This window comes from Maylandia zebra, linkage group LG9, assembly GCF_041146795.1.
Source record: "Maylandia zebra isolate NMK-2024a linkage group LG9, Mzebra_GT3a, whole genome shotgun sequence".
Classification (NCBI taxonomy): domain Eukaryota; kingdom Metazoa; phylum Chordata; class Actinopteri; order Cichliformes; family Cichlidae; genus Maylandia; species Maylandia zebra.
In genome coordinates, this window is record NC_135175.1 from 33322134 (window position 1) to 33335813 (window position 13680).

General features: G+C 43.2%; 1 protein-coding gene across 4 annotated transcripts in view; it reads left to right on the plus strand.

Annotated features, from left to right (window-relative positions):
* The window catches only part of rps6ka3b (ribosomal protein S6 kinase, polypeptide 3b), a 67660-nt gene that overhangs the window by 19551 nt on the left and 34429 nt on the right, over positions 1-13680 (plus strand). The window contains exon 1 of one of the 4 annotated variants that reach the window (XM_076888445.1): positions 5646-5916. The exons of 2 other annotated variants lie outside the window; for them this stretch is intronic. Coding sequence is in view for 1 of the 2 variants with exons in the window: in XM_012915788.4 (XP_012771242.1) it covers positions 9772-9813 (42 nt within the window). In the remaining variant the exon portion in view is untranslated. Of the gene's footprint in view, positions 1-5645; positions 5917-9701; positions 9814-13680 lie in introns of those variants that run through there. One more of the 4 variants, XM_012915788.4, reaches the window with a different exon arrangement.

Below are 13680 nucleotides of genomic sequence, written 5' to 3' on the forward strand. Positions count from 1 at the left end.
AAAGTAGGATTTCATTTCCTCAAATATAGCAGATATTTTTGTTTATCGTTTGGCAGGAAATGAGAGGAACTGCTGTGGTTTGTTATCTAAAGTGACAGAGACTCATTGGATTGGCTTATATGTGCACTCACATGTGCAGACAACCGCCCAACTACCCCTGTGAGCCAGTAAGAGCCGATAAAAAAGCACTGAAAACACACACACACACACACACATACACACGCACACACGCACACACACACACACACACACCTCAGCTCTCATTCACGCACACACTCGCTCAGATCCTGAAACACCTCCATCACAGCGCTGTTGCATCCATTGAGTCGATAACACATACACACACTATCATGAGCTCAGGTGTGACTGCAAGAAACACACATTCAGTTGACACACTGACATCATTGTTGAGTCAGTAGCACACACACACGCCTGGTTTGCTATCTTTGTGGGGACATCCCATTGACATAATGCTTTCCTCAGCTGCTTACTCTAACCATCAAAAATGGTCCATTAGACGATCGACATCAGTGCTGGTTTTTAAATCCAGATTGAAAACACATTTTTATTCACTGGCTTTTGACTCAGTGGTTGACTGACTTGTATTTACTTGTATTTTATTGTTTTTCACTATGTTTATTATTTTATCGTATTTATTATTCTTATGGTATCTATTATGTTTCTATTGTTCAGCACTTTGGTCAGCCTTGCGTGTTTTTAAAGTGCTATATAAATAAACAATGATGATGATGATGATGATGATGATGATGATGATGAAAAATGAATGGCTAACCCTAAACCTAACTATAACATTTTGAGTCCCCCATGGGGACCTGGACTTTGGTTCCCATGAGGGCTGTTGGTCCCCACCAGTATAGTAAATGTCAGATTTTGGTCCCCATCAAGATAGTAAGAATCCATGCACACACACACACACACACACACACACACACACACACACACACACACACACACACACACACACACACACACACACACTCGCTAAGGCCCCCAGTGAGGCAGAAAAGAGTTTCCAGACAGCAGAAGGAACATCGTTGCTCTCTGAGGGGCCAACTAACATCTGCTGCCATCTGCCGCTGCTGTTCAGCTGTGTGTGTGTGTGTGTGTGTGTGTGTGTGTGTGTGTGTGTGTGTGTGTGTGTGTGTGTGTGTGTGTGTGTCAGACACAGTATCATGTCTCATCAGGATGAGGTCACTTGTTCGCTGTGGGAGCACCATGTTGAACACACACGTGCACCAGCTTCTTAGTTTGTGTGACCTGCTGCGCCGCGGGTTTTGTGCCTCGCTCGGTTTTGCTCTCCCAGCAGATTTCTCTGGCTGACTGCGTCGCTCTAAATGGTTTAAATGGGACTTCTTAAATATTTCATAAATGCGCAGGTGTGCTCTTGCAGAGCTGAGATTTGTTCCGTCATCCTCTGAGAATCGATTGAGGCAATGCCAAACTTATGATAGCACCTTCTCCTTCCTGTGGCCCACTTTTAAAAACAAAACATCTGCAGAGAGGTGCGATTTAACGTAAAAGTGACACAAAGCAAACTCCAAAGAAATGCTAAAATAAAGAGATGAAAACCAGCCATAAAGAAAAGAGGAGCTGATTATTAGAAAGATGCAAAATGAGTAACATAAGATGTAACTTGACAGCAAAGTGGTTGAAAATAACTATAATAACAATAATAATTATTGTGAAAAATGTAAAACAAAATATCCTAAGTCTAAATGAGTGCCTAATATGATAGAAATAATGACCACAAAAAGCATTAAGTGACCATGAGATGCAAAATGACCAAACTGTGACATAAAATTCCCAAAACAGGGATGAAGATGAGCACAAAGAACAGGAAGTGATAGCAAAAGGATACTCTCATGAAGCTGCTGAAAACAGTTTGAAAGCTTTTATGACTCAGGCTATTATAACAGGATTAATACGTTCAGGGAAAATCAGCCCATCAGTTTCCCAGAACAGCGTCCTGTTATTGATTAACCGAGCGATTGGTAGTGTTTAGTGAGCACGTGCGTCCCAGAGAGAACAGCCAGTGAAAGCTAATGTGTGATTCGTTTCAGAGGGTTAATGAGAAGAGTCCAGAGGTGGGTTTCAAAGTAGCTTGCAGATTTGTAGGATCTATGGGAAAGCTGAATGGCCTTAAACAGCGCCCCCCTGTGGATGTGTAGAGTGATGTCTGTGGATGTTTGTCCTGGTGTTTGTATGGGTGGCAAAATAAAATATGTCCGGTATCTGCGAACAGTTACCGGTAGAAACACCTTGTTGCTGATTAAATGAATGATTGCTTGATCATGATGCTGTTCATTGGGGAGCAGTGATGTTTTTTACAGGTTTCACAGGTTTTACAGGTCAGTCAGGTGCACGCGCTGCTCAACATTCATCACGATTTTGCTCCTTGTTTTTGGCTGTTTAGGTTACTGCATGACCAGAAGTCATTTTCGGAGCTGAGCTACAATTAATTTGGCCAGTATCGAGATTATCAAACACACTTTGGAGAATTTGATTGAAAAAGGCGATTCTTGTATGTAGGGGTGGGCGGTAGAAACGGTATAAATTTGGCCAACTGTAGAGATTTTGACTATACCGCTCTATCGCAATAACGCATGTTGATGGTGTCATCAAGCTGCGCCTGTTTTGGTCGAAAGCATTGCAGCGGCTGCAAACAATATCATCTGCAAATTACTGCGCTCCCTCCACTTCCCTACCATTGATTCATTAATGCTGAATTCTCTCGCAGCTGCTCTATTCCCATGTTGTTGCAGTATATTAATAACTAACCTGGTATTGTGGATGGATTATCTCAGTTGTTCTCCTGACTGAAGTTTGGTCTGTTTATAGCATCCTGCCATGTGATTGCATTTGTCTCTGACCACCAGAAACCCTCACGTTAACTTTTCTCGAGTGGAAAAAAGTTAGCATTCATCCTTCAGCTTCACTGTGCTAATGTTATGCTAACGTAGCTGTTTTGCTAGCGATCACATCATTATATACCAGCTAGCTTAACTACAGTAACCCTACAAACGTCACTGCTGTTTAGTTTACTGTCTTCCTTTATGTTGGAAGTGATAGCAAAGCAGTACGTTTTAATTTTTTTAATTGATCTCTCAGTCAGAACATGCTATGGCATGTTTAGGTGGAAACTAGCGAGCTAACTTCCTGCTAGCTTCTAACTCTGTTGAATTTAATAAATTCTGTTTTCATGGATGCCTGGATGTAGAGCTGGGCGATATGAGATTTTTTCATATCACGATATGTTTTTTTCATTTCAGGCGATAACGATATCTATCACGATATAAGCCAAATAACTATATTTGTAAGATTTAAATGTGCCGTTGCTCACAAGTAAAATGTGAAATAATCAGCAGCTTGTTTTGATTTAAATATTTATTTCCCATAATAAGTTCAACAGGGTAGATGTACTTAAGGAACATGAGACTTTTTCAGATAAATAAAGGCAAATATTGCAAACTACACAAAAGGCAGCCGCTAAAGCGTTTAAGTTTCAAAATAGAACAAACGAAACAGACTAAATTGTCAATTCCACTTAGAAACAAAATATTAATTCTAAAAATAAATCTTAGTTTGTTTTACAGAAGAACAGACAAAACTGACTAACTTTTGTCAATATCAAATAAACTGAGAACTAAAAGGAAATTCTCAATCTCTCCTTGTTGTATAGCTGAGCTTTTCAAACAGTTTTAACAGTTACTTTAGTCTGACAAAAGCCGAATGACGAATTAGCGCTTCCAGTCAGAGACTGAGGCTACGTCCACACGTACACGGGTATTTTTGAAAACGGAGATTTTCCGTTTTCGTTTTAAAAAATAATCCCGTCCACACATAAAGGCAGAAATGAAGGAAAACGCTGCTATGAACATGCCAAAGCAGCAGGTGGCGCTAGACTCCTAACCGTGCAGAAATGTTGGCCAATCAGAAGGCTAGAAGCCTCGGTGGGAAAAAGTAAACAAAGCTGCGGCATAGAAGCAGAACCGAGTCGTCTGTGTGGAGGGACAGTAACTGTGTGTATATGTAAGCATTTAAACACTGCAGAGAGTAGAATTAACAGTATTGTAGAAATTCATTTCACCGAAACAATAACGTGGTGCAAAGTGTGACGCATGCACCAGTTTATTGTATTTCCAGACTTGCTTTCGGCACAATTTACAGTGCACGCTACTCTATTTTTTGTCAGACTTGAAATAGCCGAAATACCTTCACACTACGGAACTTCTTTGGCTCTTCTGTTCGACAATCTCTCCGGCATTGGAACCATCATCTGTTTTCTCTTCGGTCACGCTCGGTTGATTTTTCTAGTCGGCACACTCATTTCCTCCATTACGCGCTGGCTCCATTACCCGCTGGCTGCTTCCCAAACAAACACACGTGCGGCTTGGCACTTGTGCTGTACATAACAAGTCACGCGACGTGACGCTGCGGCTGTGATTGGTTCGGCTCTGCGCTACCTAATTTGGATTGGCTGACCTTTTTTTTTTTTTTTTAAGAGGACAAGAGCGGCGAGGTCTATCGCGATAGCTTAATTTCTCTATCGAGTAAAAGTTATATCGCGATACATATCGTTATCGTTCTATCGCCCAGCTCTACCTGGATGTAAAGCAGCAACGCTGATCATTTTATTAAAAATGAAAGAATTTAGACAGTTTTTAACTCTCAGTGTTCGTTTGACTTTGGGACCTGAAGAAGACGGAGTTTTGGACCCAGATTACTCTGCAAGGCTCCTGACTATGGCAGCCATAATGCTCCGGCTTCATATCTTACCAAAGTCATATAAAAAAATTTTTGACAGATTTCTGTGCGCTGTGTACCACATAAAATCGGTTCGAGGTCAGTAAGCACAACCAGAATTCATACATAAGGCACACTGTTGATTTTTGAGAAAATTAAAGGATTTTAAGTGTGCCTTATAGTGTGTAAAATACGTTATACAGAAGAAAAGAATATATCGTGATATATATCGTTACCGCACATGCTTCAAATTATACCGCGATATGGATTTTAAGCCATATCGCCCAGCCCTACTTGTATGTTATTTAATTGATTTGTAATAAATGAGTAACTGAGCTTTGCTCCCCACCTCCTGCCTGTCTTGAATGTTTCCCTCCATCAGCTCTTGCACCTTGCTTTCCCATTTCTCTTACACCGTCGGGTTGCAGTGCACGGTGCATATTGATGGATTATGGTGTCTTAAGGGGTTTCAAAGCCAGTGGCCGGTGGCCAAGAGTGCAAAGCTGTCTGGAATCTCAGAGGGGTGTCTGTCCGACTCGTTGGTTACTCAGTCTGTTCTCTCGATAACCAGCCTTTCCAACTTTTCTGCACCGTACAGGAGAGTAGACAGGATGGAGCTGGATGGAGGTGTAATTTTATTAGGTTAATGTCTAAACCACTACACTATTGATCCCTATATTTGAGGTCGTTATAATGCCACAACACTGTAGGAAATCACAGGCTTTTATATGCACTTGCATGAATGGGAAATCTGTGAAGGCTAGATGATGAGGTCATTATTTAAATGTGCAGCAGCTGTGTTGCTGCTCTGCTACATGTGCTGCAGACAGCTTTGTAAACAGGAGTCACAGCTGCTGTGACGACACTGTTTCGAACGGAAGACAAGTGTCTATTTCTCAGTTGTAATGTTTTGGGAAAAGAAAGATGAAATCTAAGTGAATAGAGAGGATATTATGGTATGAGCTGTATGTGTCTGGTTCTAGTTTGAAGCCTTAAAAGTCATTAAGAATCTGCCTGAGCTGCAGACGAGGGTGTTTGAGCACGTCTGAGTCGTCTTTTCAACTTCAGCTCAGTGGGCGAGGATGAGATGAACATCTGGAGGAAGTGCTGGTTTTCTGGTTGGCATGAATCACATCAAAAGCAAGAAACCAGGTAGGCTTCTAGTAAACTGCCTGCTCATAGTCATAGTTTTATAGAAGAGATTTGCATAAATTAATGTCAAAACACACGTTATTTTTAGGTCACCTTCCCTGTTACTGTCTAGAAATGAGGCAACATTGGTTACGCAGGTAACCGACATGACGAGCTGTGGACTGTGAAGCGTCATTGTAGCCACTGACAGGAAGTCTGATGGTCTTTCTGAGCGGCGGTTTTACATGTAAAAATGGTTAAAATAAGCGTGTACAGCTGCTGTGAAAGAGGTTCATTATGAAATCAAGAAGGCTTCTGTGGCGTCGTTCGTGTCACTACTTCATCATCAGAGACACTTAGAAATAAATCAGCTCGGTCGTCATGGTAACCAAAAAGGACAGCTTCCAAACAACACAATGGCAGACGTTCATCTGCCATCTTTTGTGTACAGTCTCTGCATTGTTACGTGCAGGTTAATGCGGTCTGAAGTTGCCGCTGAATGCTCAGGTGCTGCAGCTAACGAATCCCGACATAACATGTGGAGCTTTATTTCCTCTTTCCGACCCGTTTCTCCTGACGGATCGCCGGAGGAGGAGTGAATTATTCATTATTCCCTGAGAACGAGGTCTTTACCACAAGTGTAAAAAATGTGATGAATCTCCTTATTAGAGAAGTCATGTTTCAGATTCTATAAATCATCCTCAGTGGTGTGTGTGTGTGTGTGTGTGTGTGTGTGTGTGTGTGTGTGTGTTGACTGTGTACGAAGCGCTCATGGCAGATGGTGTTTAATCTTCTCTGGCCATCTGGACTGACTTTCTCTGGCGTCTTTTAAACGCCCACACACACACACACACACACACACACACACACACACACACACACACACACAAGGCATTTTACTGAGGGCGCTCAGGTGTTTGTGTGTCCATGTGTTGTGTGTATGAGACAACATTCTTTGGAAACAGCTCATCCAATTACAATTTAGACGGTCACAACCTTCAGACCTGCAACAAAAACAACAGACACTGTGTTTTTGAGTGTGTATGTGTGTGTCTCTGTGTCTGTGTGTGTGTGTGTATTGTCTAGACTGGAAAGTTGTCCTCAGATTTGGGGCTGTTTGTTCTTCTCTGAAATCTATTTATGTGTTTGGGTTCAGCACTTAGAGGCTATTTGTTCTCATCTGTGGTCATCACTGTGAGTGTGCATGCATTTGGGAGGGAGGCAGGAAGTGTGTGTGTGTGTGTGTGTGTGTGTGTGTGTGTGTGTTGCGGGTCTGAACACCTAAAATGGAAACCTCTGCCCCTCCCACGCTGGCTAAAGTGGATATTGATGGATACAGAAAGCGCGAGAGAGAGAGGAGATATTGATTGATAGGAAGAGTTATAAAGCGAGGGAGGAAACGTGTGTGTGTGTGTGTGTGTGTGTGTATATTAAAGTGAAGAGGTGGATAATAAGGAAGAAGAGGGGAAGCTTTTTCTCTCTGTTTAGTTTCTGTCGGGATCACTCTGTGAATTCCTTTGTGGTAATAGGCAGGGTCACTCGTGTGTGTGTGCGTGTGTGTCTGTGTGTGTGTGTGTGTTTTGTGAACGAGGCATTGTGGGTCTAGCCATTGTGAGGTCACAGGGTGGTGATGTAATCTGTGCAACGCGGCGCCGCTTTTCCTGAGCGCAGTGGTTACTCGCTCTCTCCAGGAACAGATTTATCACACTCAAACAAACCACACACACACACACACGCGCACACACACACACAAAACCTGGCCTTGTGACCTTTGACCTTCACTCTCTGTCAACCTAGCAGTGTATCAATGACTCTACATGCTTTGACCTTGCTATTTATTTTATAAGTGAGGAAAACAGCCTGTAGGGTCGATCATTACCTGTTAAACTATCAGTTATTGTTTTGATTCATTTGTTAGTCTCTCAGGAAAAAATGTCCGTCCTGACTTAAAAACATGCAAAGTGATGTTTTTATTCCTGGACTATTACAGAAGCTTAGCACGAGCTGCAGTTCAAAGTAATCCTCCTTTGTCTCACACTGAGGGGTGGTGCTGTTTTAGCTCCTCCCCCCTGAACACTGTCACACCTGTGTCTGATTGCTGGTTGTTTTTATGGACGGGTTCTTCAAAGTAGCAAATGAAACACATTAGAAACGTGTAAGTTTAATTTCACAGTTATTGTGAAGCAGAATCCGCCCCGAGCATCGTTTCCTTCAGGAAACAGTTTTCGTTTTGCTTGATTGTTTTTCATTTTCTTCCTTTAGAAATTCAGTGGACACAAAAATAGGACAGCAGATTGCCGCGATGACGGGCCGATAAGTCTGCGTGCTGATTGCTTTCTTTAATTTAAAATCAGCTTCCTGTTGTTGTTGTTGTTGTTGTCGGTGATGAGTGGCGACGCAGCACACGCAGTGATGAAAGGGCCTGCAGCCAGTTATTGTTCAGTCTGCAGGTTCCTGATTAGACGCTTTATCTGTGAGAGGTAATTTCACCCAGAAAACCTCAGGTTATAACGTCGTACAACGAGCAGTGTTGGGATTCTCACTCGTGGAAACAGCTCATAATGTTGTATATTTATTATATTTCACTCGTGCTTTGGATGTAAAACAAAGCTAATATTAGTGACAATGTTTAAGCAAAATATCGACTAAAATAAGTAAAAAACAAATATTTTTTAAGACAAAAGCTAAAAAACCTCCCATCTGTGATCATTTAACCACGTAAAAAAGGTCTCTGTGGCTCATGCGGAAATATCTGAGGGGGATTTGGATGATGAGCGAGGAAGAGGAGGTTGTTTTTATTCATTTATTGTTTTATTAATATTACTGAGGAGGAGAGGAGGAGGTGGACGAGAGGAAGATGCTCTCAGATGTCTGACTGACCCTAGCTGGAATTTGACACAGAGACTCAAAGCTACCCGCCTCCTCCTCTTCCTCCCCCTCTGAGCCTTCATCATCATCATCCTCTTCCTGTGGAATTTCATGTCACACACTTCCTGCTCTCAGAATCACAAATGCCGTCTGCTTTTCTTTCCTTTCCTTGTTATGTTTTATTTTAAACAAACTCCTCTTCTGCTTGTCCTTTCTCTCTTATTTCCTTTCCTCGTGTCCTCTCTTCTGTCATGTCCTTTCCTTGCTTCCTTTTCTTACTGCTCCTTTCCAGTCAGTTTTTCTTGTTTCATCATCTCTTTATCGTTCCTTTGTCCTCTTCACCTTTATAGGTACTTTCCTTTTTTATCTCCTCGTTAATTTCACCTCATCATTTCTCATTTCCTCTCCTCTTTCCTTTTTAATTTCTCTCCTGTCTCGTCTTTTATTTCATTTTTTCTTTGTCTTTTCTTAATCTCTTCTATTTCCTTTTCTTATATCCTTGGCTCTGGTCTGTTTCCTTTCCTCACTTCCTCTTTTATTCCTGTTCTTGTCCTCCTGGCCTCTCCTGTCATTTGCCCTCCTTTCCTCTGTTTCCTTCCCTCCTTTCCTTTCTAATATTTTGGACTCTGCAGAGGTTTCCAGCTTCATCATTTTAGATGTATTCAGACGATGCGTTCAGTGACCTGTGGGAAATCACACTGTAATACAAACAGTATTTATCACATGACGCTGCAGACAGACGCAGACTCTGAGGGCGCTGATGTAAAGTTTGTTGGGGCGGGGTGCTCCAAGGACAGATGTGTGCCTTCCTGTGCAGATGTTACCAGGGAAACAATGACAGGACATGCTTTAATCACCAGGACGAACAGCTGGAAGGCCTTCCTCTGTCTGTGTGTGTGTGTGAGAGAGAGAGGGAGTGTGTGTGTGTGTCCATCAGTGCTGTGTGCTGTAACAAGTTTGTCCAGTTAGTGAGTTTGAGCGGCAGCGTGGTGACAGGAGACAAGCGGGATGAAGACACTTTTATTTAACGTTAGAAGCAGGCAGTACCAGGTACACACACACACACACATACACCATGCAGACACACAGACTGTTGGTACAGATTGTCGTTAGCTGGCTGTCTGCGTTTGTTACATTTCTCGTGATTCACCGTGTCTTTGGTGTCCTCGTAGTCTCGGTGTGTTTGCATTGCTTTTGAAGTCTGTGTGTGTGTGTGTGTGTGTGTGTGTGTGTGTGTGTGTGTGTGTCAGGTTTAGTGCGGGGTTGTGAGCAAACGTGCAGCTTTGCTTTGGCAGCAGAAAAGCATATTCTCGCTGTAACGAAGCGTCAGCTATTTCTGCCGTTTCCTTTCATGACTCATCTTAACTCTGCATATTTTGACTTAAAGTTCGAGTAAAGTTATTCAGACATGAGCGATGTGCTCTCGGCAGATGTGGCTCAGGAGGTGGAGATCCGCCGTTTGATCCCGGCTCCTCGAGGCTGCAGCTTAAAGCGCATAAAATAAAAGTGAACGGGTGAATGCAAACCCCAGCGGGTCAGTAACACAATGCTAAGCTTTTGTGATGCTCTTTAGGTTTTCCTCTGTTGGCTGAATATGTCAGCCTCAGAGCCTGAACAGTGCTGGACTGTGCGGCCGGCCGCACCAACAATGAGCGATTTAGTGGTGTGTAATTAGCGACCAGACGTGGATGGATGTGAGCCGAACAGCTGAAACTGAGTCGTAACACTTGCCGGCTGCTTTGATTGATTATTGATGAGTATTTATCTCTGACTGCAGGATTTATGTGAGCGATGAGGCTCTCACATGGAAGGAAAAAGTAATTCACCAGTGTTTGCTGTACTGCAGTGTGTGTGTGTGTGTGTGTGTGTTTGTTGGCATCAGATGAAGCGCTTTGATTTCCTCTAATGAGAGGGGAGAGCGACCGAATGAAAGGAGGACGGACGAGTGCACAGACAGTGGGTCTGCTGTCCAACAGATCACAGCGAGGTGTGTGTGTGTCGTATGGACATATCACCATGGTAACATGGTTGGCATGGCGACAAAGTTTTCTGTCTGCGAGCTGTCCCCCTTCCTTTGTCCACATCTCTCTCTCTGCGTCCATCCCACTGTCACTCAGTGTCTCTCGCCCCGTGTTGACGAGCTTCGTTAATTAGGGTTTCGTCTGATTGATTTTTGTTTAGCGAGCGGTCAGAATTTATAGGCAAATGGATCAATATGTGTCAGATAGTCAGTCATACCACAGTTGAAAACTTTTCTTTCTTCTAAATTTTTACATTTTTTGTTTGTTTTTTGTTTTTTAAGTTTAGTTTTAGTGTTTCATCCCCGTGTTTTTAAGAGAAGATGACAGAAGGAAAAAACACGGAAAACTTGTGACAATGACTGAAGACGACGTGCGCGGGCAGCGTAGGAAACAGCGATGTATTTACAAAAACATAATTAAGTTAAAAGAGTGCGCATTTATCGGCTGTTTGCGCGGCTGACGGCGTGCGTGGAGGACAGGAGGAAGTCGCAGGGCCTGTCGGAGACAGGAGGCTGCAGGAAGGTCAGAGCTTTTGCACGAGCTCCGCTTATCCAGATAATCACCCTCCAATCAGCTCCTGCAGGACAAAGCTTACCACAGCCAAAACAAAACAGAGACACCCAGTGCCTGACCGGCCGGACTTTTTTAAATGTAACTCATTATAACGCCAGAAGCCATTAAACGCTATCAACAGTGGAAAGATGTTTGTCCATTTGAGTCTTGTATTTTGTGTGACGACCTGTTTTCTGTGACTTCAGGCACCTGTACCGGCACATTGTGACCACTGAGTCTTTGATGAGTAATGTCTAGAAAGGCTGTGGTGCACGTGTGAAAACAGCACCTCGGGACGCGTGGTGGACTTTTCTCTTTCATTACCTTTCACTTTACAAAGGATATTGTGACTGATGAGCCCGTGAGGAGAGTTGCTGTGCTCTACATCATCTCAGCCTCCAGAATCACGTCCTCCCAGCCGCCTCTCTCTCCGCGTGCTTCTCGGTAGATCAGTTACCAACAGAATGAAAATCTGAGCCCGAGCGCGTCTGATGTGCGGAGCCGTGATTGAGGATCTTGTCTTGCCAGCTCTTGAATTAATGATGATGTCCTCCCTCAGCTCCTCCTCATCTATTCTTAATGCTCTCGCTCTACTATAGAGTTCGGCCTCTGCTGCAGATCATATCCGCCTCTCTCCTCCATCTTTTACCCTCCCTCTCTCATTTCTTACTCCTGTCTTTTTCTTTTTTCTTTTTTTTGATTGCCGTCTCGCAGATTAAGCATTTATGTTTCTTTTTTTTCTCTTGTTGCTTTCTGCTTTCAGATTTGTCCCTTTTCACCCACACTACCACCATAAAATAAGATAAATTCTTGGTGAAATGAAAAGTACATTGGATACAGTGGAATACAGTATTTCTTTCTTTAGCAAAGGCAAAAATTCAAGAGAATTTAAGTTTATAAGCTCTAATCGCTCATTTCTAAATGTTAAATTCCGAGTTATTTATGGAGATTACACTAAAATAACAGTATTATACTGTAAAGCTCATATTGTGTACAGCACACCATCGTCATAGGGTTACAAGTTTACAGTAAGGGTTGAATTCTGAGCTCTTCTGAATTCTTCACGTTCACAAAAGCAGTTTGAGGTGATTTCAGCTTTGTAACGTGCTCAGGTGGGCTGTGGTGTTTAAACATTACTGCCAAGAAAATATCCCGACGCATTACACCAGCAGCAGCAGCCTGAACCACCGATACCTCAGTTTCCTGTTCTTAGGTGACAGGAGTGGCCTGATGTGGTCTTCTGCTGCTGTAGCTCATCTTTTTCAAAGTTGGATGTGTGCTCTGTTCAGAGACGCTCTTCTGCACGCTTTGGTTGTAATGGGTGGATATTTCAGTTACTGTCAGACCTTCCTGTCAGCTCGAAGCAGCTCGCCCAATCTCCTCTGACCTCTGACACGCTCGGTTTGAACTTTATTGTTCCAGTGATCAGTGCTCATAATGAGGTCAGTGTGTGTGTGTGCTTCAGATGGGTTTTCCCCTTGTGGCTCCTCAGTGGGAGTGTCTGTCCTTATATGGTAAGGACAGTCAAAGCTTCTTTTTTCTAGGGACAGCCAATCAGAAGAAAGGTTTACTTCAGACACGAACAGGTTGGATAGGATGGACTGAAGTTCTGCAAAGTATAAGATAAACAAGGATTATTTTGAGCTCTAATTCATGCAAAGCTACTCTAATGCAATAGAATAACAGGCCCCCTTTAAACAGAAAAACATTGATGGTCCAAGTCATTACATGACAGCAGATCATCTGCAGTTGGTCACTCCCAACAGGTTAGAGTCATTTTAATGTTTTGGTCCTTGAACTCTGTTAATAAACTGGCTTCATGATTAAACGCACAGATTCAAACTTTAATAGAAAGCGTTGTCCTGCTGTCCCTCTGAGTCCCACACCGTGGCGTCCTGCTGTCCCTCTGAGTCCCACACCGTGGCGTCCTGCTGTCCCTCTGAGTCCCACACCGTGGCATCCTGCTCTGGGTTTTCTGTTTCTGTAGGTGGAGCTCTTTTCTTTCAGATCTCCTGCGGGTGGCTGTCGCTGTCCTCGTGCAGCCGTCCCCAAACTTACTGCAAAGCTCATAAAGTCTCATATTCAGCTCTCGCGCAGGCAGAGCTTTAAAAGGCAGCGTTTGATTGCATTAAACGTTTCTGCTTTTCTGCTGAAGCCGCGCTTTGATCTCTTTGACAGGTGCCTCTCAGATCTGAGCCTCTGTGTGTCCGTGTGTGTCACTCGATGCAAGGCCGACGGAAATGCACTTGATGCCTCTAACCTGACAAATCCCAAATGTGTGTGTCTCTTTGTGTGCTTGTGTGTGTGCGCGGTGGACATCCGGCCTGTTAATTTGATTGCGTAA